Source organism: Pundamilia nyererei, unplaced genomic scaffold (assembly GCF_000239375.1).
Source record: "Pundamilia nyererei isolate P.nyererei 1_Seehausen unplaced genomic scaffold, PunNye1.0 scaffold00577, whole genome shotgun sequence".
Taxonomy (NCBI): Eukaryota; Metazoa; Chordata; class Actinopteri; order Cichliformes; family Cichlidae; genus Pundamilia; species Pundamilia nyererei.
In genome coordinates this window covers 5,016-14,102 of record NW_005187978.1, presented here as the reverse complement: position 1 = coordinate 14,102, position 9,087 = coordinate 5,016, and the positions used below count along the sequence as shown (strand labels likewise).

General features: G+C 36.4%; 1 protein-coding gene across 1 annotated transcript in view; it reads right to left on the bottom strand.

Moving 5' to 3' along the window:
- Nucleotides 1–6,783, bottom strand: part of LOC102214027 (tropomyosin-like) — an 8,536-nt gene extending 1,753 nt beyond the window's left edge. Inside the window, exons 1-14 of the mRNA XM_005754511.1 lie at nt 6,729–6,783; nt 6,192–6,237; nt 5,856–5,960; nt 5,595–5,680; nt 3,544–3,651; nt 3,391–3,459; nt 3,125–3,223; nt 2,633–2,731; nt 2,457–2,540; nt 2,018–2,140; nt 1,513–1,626; nt 1,325–1,411; nt 366–482; nt 173–262 (exon numbers count right to left, since the gene is read on the bottom strand). Coding sequence (XP_005754568.1) covers nt 173–262; nt 366–482; nt 1,325–1,411; nt 1,513–1,626; nt 2,018–2,140; nt 2,457–2,540; nt 2,633–2,731; nt 3,125–3,223; nt 3,391–3,459; nt 3,544–3,651; nt 5,595–5,680; nt 5,856–5,960; nt 6,192–6,231 — 1,221 coding nt within the window. The 5' untranslated portion in view covers nt 6,232–6,237; nt 6,729–6,783. The remainder of the gene's footprint in view (nt 1–172; nt 263–365; nt 483–1,324; nt 1,412–1,512; nt 1,627–2,017; nt 2,141–2,456; nt 2,541–2,632; nt 2,732–3,124; nt 3,224–3,390; nt 3,460–3,543; nt 3,652–5,594; nt 5,681–5,855; nt 5,961–6,191; nt 6,238–6,728) is intronic.
- Between the last annotated feature and the right edge of the window lie 2,304 nt (nt 6,784–9,087).

Below are 9,087 nucleotides of genomic sequence, written 5' to 3'. Positions count from 1 at the left end.
GTGTGTGTGTGTGTGTGTGTGTGTGTGTGTGTAGAGAGAGAGAGAGAGAGAGAAAAAAGTAGAATCTAGTCATCTTAAAAAGATCTCAGATTTTACAGTTTTAGATTATACAAAAAACATTTAAAGGTGAATACTGATACAGAATTGATGGGTAGATTATAAAATCACTGACCTTCTCCTTGTGTCTTTCTTTCAGTTCACAGTTTGTCAGACTTCTGGTTTGCTCTTTGAGAGACTCGAACTGACACTGGGACTCTTGTAGCTAAAAAAAAAAAAAAAAAAAAAAGGATTTTGAACAAATAGTAAAGCCTTGAAAAACACACGGATATGGTGCATATGTCGATCTTAATGTAATGAATACGCACCTCTTTGTTCTTATTCTCCAATTCATTCATCAGAGTCTGCGCATTCTTCTCAGCTTCCTCTCTGCTCTGCTGTTCATCCTTCAGCTGCTGCTGGACTTCACTTACCTTGTCTTTAAGCTGGAAGGAATGTAGGGAAGTTTACATTGATTTTTTATTTTTATTTTTTACCATTAACAGTGTTAGCTGGTTTATTGTTTTTACGATTTGAAAAAAAATATAATGCTAAAATACCAGCATTGCATCATATAAATAATGTATCTACACTTTATTGCTACAGCAGCACCTTCAGCATCCTCGTGTTTAAATGTAGTACAATGGTTCCTTGTTAATCACGGGAGTGACTTTCTAAAAATATCCCTCAATAGGCGAAATCCACAAAGTAGTCAGCTTTACTTTTTTACAATTATTGTATAATATTCTTATATTTTTTAAGGCTGTAAAACCCCTCACTACACACTTTATACACTTTTCTCAGACAAGCACGAGCATTATCATTTCTCTCTCTCGTTTAAACACTCTCAAAGTTCAAACCTTCCTACAAATATAAGTCCAGTATTATAGAATGAAATCAACTTTACCGTCACAATGCTAGCAATCGAAGATTTATGTAAATCTGACAAACTGAACGCAGAAATGAATAAAACTTTCGAGTGACTTACAGTATCTATGTAATGACAACCTTTACTATGCCCCAAAAATATATAGTTTGTCAAATGCACTGTGACCAACATTACACAAAGCTGAAAGTAAAAAGAAAGTATATTTATAGTTAATGACCAGTGGGTGTCTCATGTAGATTATGTGTGGAAATATGAGGACAAATATTGGCTGCCTTGATGTCTAACCTCACTAAACACCCCCCCCCCAAAAAAATCAAGTTCATTTCTCAGATAGTTTTTATATCTGTGTTTTAGCTAAAATCATATGAATAATAAATACATTAAAATCAAGGAATTAACCTTCTTGATTTGGACCTCAAGCTCCTCCTTCAGGGAATTCAGGTCTTCCTTATGTCTCCGCTTCTCTTTATTGAGTTCGTTCTCAAACTAGAAGAAAAGGATGATCAAAATGAAACCAAAAGATCAGACAATCCCAGTCTCTGGTCTTAAAACAGGTCACCAGGCTAAAAAGGGGGTTTTCTGTATACCTTTTTCCTGATCTCCCTGATCTCTGCATTCTTCTTCTCCAACAGATTTTGGGTTTGTTTCAGCTCATCAATAGTCTGACTTGTGTCCTCATGATCAGCTGATGGCTGATGGATCTATAAATCAGTCAAAAAAATGTGATTTTTAAACTACGACACCTCATATTTTTGTAAATATAAAATGAGACACAGAGTAGCAAATCATTTTTAACCCATTGTGCCAATTAATCACATTCATGAATCTTTCATTCAGATTTACAGTAACACCAGAACTGAGTAAAGCTGTTGATGTCTTTTGAGATATGAGACAAAACGGCAGGGACAAATGGTAATGAATAAGAACAATTACTGCAACAAAGATAATAAAAATAAACACCAATGATAACTTCTGTCCTGATTAGAGGCACTGAGCTTCATAGCAGCAGCTGAACCTCTGACTAGATATGATATCAAACATGAAAGAGACAAATATGAGATGTACTCATGGAATGAAACTAAAGGAAATAACCTGTTTTTTATTGGTTTCCAGCTCTTTCTTCAGCATCTGCACATCATTGTCTTTCATTTTCAACTCTGCATCCATCTCTTCAATGACTTTCAGTGAATCTTCAGGGTCACAGGAGAGAGGAGACTACGACAGACAAACCAAGAGACACAAATCAGGATGAAACCTGTGTTCAAATAAATCTTATCAAAGCAGCATTTTCCACTGTAAGTGGTTTACAATCACAGTTATGTAAATATTTAATATATGTAGGGCCTAACAGGGCCCAAGTTTTATATCATCACTCATAATTATTTATAGTTACAAAAGTAGGATGGTTTAAGAACGAAAAAACATTTCAATTTTGTTGCAATACATAACTGCTGTCTGTATTAATTCCTTATTAGTTGAAAAATATAAAAATATCTATAGATACATTAAAAATTAAAATAAATGTAATCACTTTTCTGTCCAGAAGATCTTCCTCAGCGTCCTTCCTACTCTGCTGCTGTGCACCCTGCTCAAACCTGGCCACTATGTCGTTAAACTAGGAGAAGAGTGAGGTGAAGGGTAATCAAAAAAAATCTGCATTTCTCCAACTCGATACAGAAGGAATGAACACCATACAAGACAAACCACCTTCTTCTTCCTCTCTAGCTTTTTCTTCACATTAGCATCCACCTCCCTCTGTTCCTCACGCTGTAGCTGCTGCTGTGCTGTAGCTACTTCCTCATTCACCTGAGATCACAGAGAAAAAAACAACATAAGAAATTATTATATTAAATGTACATTTTCTTAGCATTATTAACAAAATACACATATTCTTGAATTGGTGAAAAGTGTAATCAGGTTGCAAAACAAATATGATTTTAAGTGATCTAGATCAAAAGCTGTCTACATTTTAATCCTAGAAGTCCTTTTTAATTCTCTAAAAAACAGGATTGGTACAGTGGTCATCAGCATTGATTGCCATTGCAGCTCATTTTCCATCGGCTGATTTTTGCCACTGAATGAAAAAAAAAACAAAAGTGTTTTTAATCAAAGAAGATTCTTTAAAAAGTACCATAACATGGTTGTCCTGAGTTAGTGTAATATAAGGTCATGTGTGCTGTAAGAGGTGATGTTGCTTACTTTGTTCCTCGTGGTGACAGCAAGGCTGAGGTTCAGTTGTGAAGAGACCTCCTGCTTTTCTTTAAGCGTGTCAGGTGTCATCACCTCAGTTTTATCCAACTAACAAACAGAAGCACAGCTGAGAGGATCAATTATTCATTCATTTAGGTTAGCATACAGCTAAGCATGGACTAGATGACAACTGGGGAAACATCTGAGCTGGTTTCATGCATTTAGACCACTTCATTCATGCTCTCCAGCCTTGTCTTCAGAGTCTGCATCCTCACCTCATCATGCCCCCTGTGCTGCTCCTCACCCTGCAGCTGCTGCTGTCCCACAGCTACTTCCTCATCCACCTGAGATTAGAGAAAAAAATGTTGGAGCTTTTAAAATAAAGCTTCAAACTTTTGGAAGATTTAATTTGCAAAAATGTTACCCACAACATGGTTTGGTGAATTATTCTCCAGTGTCTGCAGGTTCTTCTCATCTCCTTCCTCAGTCTGGTGTTCATCACTGAGCTTCAGGGCTGCAGCTTCTTTTTCTTTTAACTTGGAAAAAAGTAGAACATTATGAAAAAGAAGCACGTTTTGGAGCGATTATCAGACATAAAGAATATTGTGTGTGTATGAAGGAAGTGCTCTAAAAGTGAAATTTCAGACTATTTACAGTCATTTAGCTTAACACAATAACACTGCCAGCATTATATCATGGACACACTGTATGCATCCTTCTGATGGAGGACACGATTCTATATAGATCATAGAAAAACACCTAAAGCCAGAACATTTCATCATTTTTTTTAAATAAGAGGAAGATGAGCTACTGATCAAATATGGCTTTGCTCCCTCAGCATGCCTCTGTTGCACAGGTGCATAATCTCAATGGAAGATGGCGTCAATTGAAGTCATATCTAATGGATTATTTATTTTAATGACTTTGCTGAATTTAGAGATTGTATAATTATTGGCCACACACATTCTGTGAAGGTGGTGTACTTGTTCACTGTAGTTGTACTTGCTATAAAATATTGTTTTATCAGTGGGGCTAATAAAGACTGAAACAAGCTGTCAAAAGTCAACAAAGCAGCAACTCTAAAAACTCATGTTTGATTTACAATGGAGTCTCTCTACGATAAGGTAAGATAACTCTTTACTGTCATTGCACAGTCATACATAGTACAATAGTAAAATGAAACTGTCCAATATCAGCACTAGATACAACACAACATGACACGATACCACACAACACAACACAGTAACTTAACTTATAAAAATGACGAATAAGTGTATGTGTATTGCATACTGTTACTATTTCACATTAATTATTATTCCACCTTGTTTTTTGTTTTTTTTATAAAAATACAAAAATATTATTATTGTTATTGTTGTTACCCCCCAAAAGAAGTCCTGGGAGGTAACCAATCAGGTCAACTGTTTGCACTGATTAGGGCCGTTGTTGTAAAAGCTGTCCTTAAGTCTATTTAGGTTAAGGTTAGGTTTTTGTATGGGATTTCCTATGCCCCCTGAATGCACCATCGGTGTGCATGTCTGCAACTTTAGTTCAGAGACAAACGGCAGCCGAACAACGGACAGTGTGTGCGTTCATAAGACCGTAAGTTAATGTTTACTTCTCTAAGTTATGTTTGTGTTCAGCCATGAGTGTATTTGATGACTTACCAGCAGTTTCTGCTTTTGTTTAAGTGACGTTATGTAGAAGTGGCAGTTCGCTAGCATAACAGATTTGTTCGCAAATTAGCTTCTAGCAGAGAGATTCGTTGTTATCGTGTTGTTGATTCTGTGCTCTGTGTAACAGATGGTAAACCAATGTAAAGTTGCCTTCAGTGCATAGTTGTATGCGGTGTGTTAATGCATCATGTCTGACTTTAAGTTTATGTAACCAGTCTGAAGTATAATGTCAGCTTATTTAGTTATATACTGTACTTGAGTACACCTCAGTTGTATCTTTATGTTTATTATGTAATTTGATTCCTAATTGATTTGTATCATTATGCTTTGTCTGCAGAAACCACACACACACACACACACACTCTCTCGCCCAGCTGCGGGCACATTCTCAATTGGAAATACAAAGAATGACGACTTTATTCCTGGACTCTGCCTGTTTGTTCCTCTCACATCTGAACATTTGCAAGTGTTCTGACCCGACACTCTGAAATGATTGCTGCCAGCTCAGATTTCTTTAACCCTTCTAAACAATTTGGCATTTATCTAAGTTTGCCCCACTATCATGCCTTTATTCACAGACATGACAGCCATTCATTTTTACACCATCTGTAATTTGTTTTTAGTGCAGCTGGTTCATTTCTCTCTCCTCCCCCTGTTTTTTTCCTGAGTTGCTCTCTTGGCTTTGTGCTTCTGATTCATCTCTGACTGAACCTTGTTGTTCAGGTTAGACTTCCTTCTAACACGCAATTCTCTTTGTTTCTTTCTTCATCGGAAGTAGATATATGTAATGTCCATTGTTTACTCACATGCTTGTTGTCATTTTCTGTTTCCCCTGAGTTCAAAGCTTCACTTGAATTCCTCTCAGCTGTCTTATTTTCATTTTTGCTCCCTCCTGCAGAAACACAAAACATGGTAGATTAGTGTTTTGTTTGATTCTTATAAAGTCTTAAGTAACTTGGGTTGTATCTCTCATTATCCAACATCTTTCAAAATACCATTATAAGGGGAAAGATATTCATAGAGCTCATTAAACTTGTAGCAAACTGAAAAAGGAATTTGTGACTTACTGTTTTTCTTTTGCTTACACTTGTATGTGACAGTAACAACAAGAAGAATGGGCACCGAGACAACAATAATAATGATGCAGTTGAGCACCGCAGGAGTCAAATTCTCTGAAGTGAAAAATGAAAGAAAATCATGAAAATAAAATAACTCTGATAATAATAATAATAATAATAATAATAATAATAATCTTCAATGTCAAAAACAAAAAGGTTTCTTCATAATCTTCTAACTACCAGTAAAAATTAGCAAGTGAAGAAAAGCAGAGTTTTCTGAAGTATTTTTATACACATATAAACAAGTACTGAGCTTTAGATTTGAATATACTTGTGTCAGGTTACCTGGGCTGATCGGGAATCCAAACCAGTTTTTTAGGCTCATTTTGTTCTGGAAAACAAGAAGAAAATAGTCACAATAAAGAGATATACCTCTGCATTCATGTTGAAATAAAAAAAAGAACAAATCATGTGGTTTAAAAACAGCATCCTAATTCAACATTGATGTATGCCACTATGTGATGATCTATCAACACTTAACTATGATCAGAATAATTTAATTTATTTTGAATCAAAAAAGGTTAGAGTTCATGTAAATGATTATAATTATATAACATAATTATGCTTAAACTGTTTCTTCTCTGTAGATGGCCTTCACACTGTGTAATGTACAGCATAGAGGGATATTAACTATTACAATGTAGCTTGTTGTAAATTGCCTCACAAATAAACAAATACACCTTAGATCACAACCAAATCTGCATCTGAGAACTAAAGTTTTACATGTTTGAGGCAACAAGTTGTCACTTAGAACCACAGAGACACACTTTATGTTTCTATTATACAGTAAATTATACAAACAACCAAACATAAAGTATCTACCTCATAAATTACACTGATGCATCTGCTTCCTTGCCGTGAGTGAGGCTGTGCAGCATTTGTCCTTGAGCAGTGGTTAAAGGAAACACTCACCTGCAGTAACAGGAGGCGTGGTTTCTTCAGAAGTCTGATGAGAAAAGAATGTGTGTGTTGCAAACAATCGGTTCTTGCGAGTGTGCACATGTTAAAAGGAAACTTCATTAAATGCTTTTAATGCCAGCGTGATGTGATCTGGTTAAGCTGTTACAACTTAAGGCCTTGACCTTTGACCTTGCTATGATGAAATGTTTTCTTGAGTGTGTCCAAACCTTGTTTCGGTTGTGCACACAAACATGTTTCCAGGACAGACACAAACTGACAAATCAACAAATCTTAAATCTTAACATTTGATCAGTTTCCTGCTTCTCTGGAAACTGATGACATCATATCTGAGCTCTCATTATCGTTTGAGCGTGTAACCCTGACGTGTGATCTAAAGAAGGAAAAGGAAATCTGGACATAAAGTGTACATAAAAAGTAAGTTCTGAGTATTGTCTCAAACTAAACTCAGAGTAATTGCAGCCAAAAGCAAATATGTGGAATCAGTTTGTCTTCAAAAACAGAATTTAAAGCTGTTTGTATGTTGCTTCACTAGTATCAGTTGTTCATGTATTACTATTTCAGGAAATCAAATAAATGCTCCTTTTAGTTTTTTGCCTTTATTGAAATCAGCTTTAGTTGATAACATTTACTGATATAATCTAAGAAAAAAGAAAACAAATCAAGGGAAACACAAACACAAACAGGTTTTATGACTAGGTTTGGACAATGAAAGCATGAGGTCACCACAGATATTCACTGCATTACTTGTCATAACAGCTGCTTCACTTCTTTATCTCAAGATCTGATCAGTTTCCTGTTTCACTGGAACAACACTGTTTTAGACGGTGGTGTCCTGTTACAGCTCACAGATTAAATGGGACAAGCGTCCATGGGTCCCATGTCTTCCCAAGTCCAATCTTTTTGGACATTATTGTTAGTGGCTTTGGCAATACACCTCACAGGTAACGTTAGTATAACAACATGTGAATGATGACAATACTGAGATGTTGATGTTGATGTTTAGTATCTTGGTTTAAGATCTCACAGTGATAACACTTGTTAAATAGGGCATTACAATTTGTTTTGATGAGATTTGGTAATTAAGTATTGAAATGCACTTTGAAATTTAAACCTCATGATGTTAGTGGACAAATAAATAAATAAATATCCTTTGCATTTTATCCACTGGCCGACTTTAAACCATGAAGCAAGAGGACAATTGGGACGATTCAAGCTCTCTGGGATCAATAAAGAGGTTTGGTTTTGTGCTTCCTCTGTTCTGCCTGTACCGCATCTCTGAGTCCAGTCTGTGCATTTCCTGTTTTAGTTTGAAGGTCTGTGTATTTTATCAGTGTGTTCTATTTGTGCTCTTCCTGTCTCATCAGTGTAATCAGCGTCAGCCGTGTCTCCCAGCTGTTTCCTCTTAGTCCTGTTCACCTCTTGTATTTAGTGTCTGCGTCTTCCACTGCTTGTTGTTGCGTCATGCCCTCACTTTCACCGTGTGTTCTCTTTGCTACCCTGCCTGCCTGTTTAGTTTGTTTTTATACTCTCAATTTGGTTAGTTTTCTGTTCGGTTGCTATCCAGCAATAAAGCTAAGTGTTTTGAGTTATGTTTGCCTCTGTGAGTCCTGGATTTTGGGTCCTCTCTCCCTGCCTGCACAGAGCCATGACAGTCCCAAAGTCAAACGAACACTGCAGCATCACTGAGAATTCAAAGCATTCTAAATTCTTCCATCTTTAATAAAATGATCAGTGTTGCTGTTTTACCAGGTGTAACGATGAAGTTTAACATCCCGGCATCCATGAAAACAGAATTGTCAATACAAAATTATACTTAGTAGTCAGTATAATTTTTTAATAATATACGTTTGCATATGGTAGTGATAGGATGTGCAATCCTTAATAGTCTGCAAAGGCTTTGTGTGCATTCCAAAGTGCTTAGATGAACTGTTGGACTTCCAGACCAGCAGATCTAGGGAAGTCAGTTATGGGGTCACACTCTGACTCCACACCTACACCCACACACACCCACACACACACATATAAACATCCACATTCCAATGTAAGGAACAAACACCCACTGATGTATAAATAAAGACCAGGGCAGTCTCAGAGCTGCGAGTCCCTGAGCAGTAAGTAAAACTGTGTGTTTCTCCTCTCTGATTCTCAGCTGAAGAAGTGTTTTAGAATCAATCTCTTGACAAGAATTTACTACATTTAACAGAGTTAGCAGGAAGTTAGCTCACTAGTTTTCGCTTAAACATGATATACCATGTTTGTT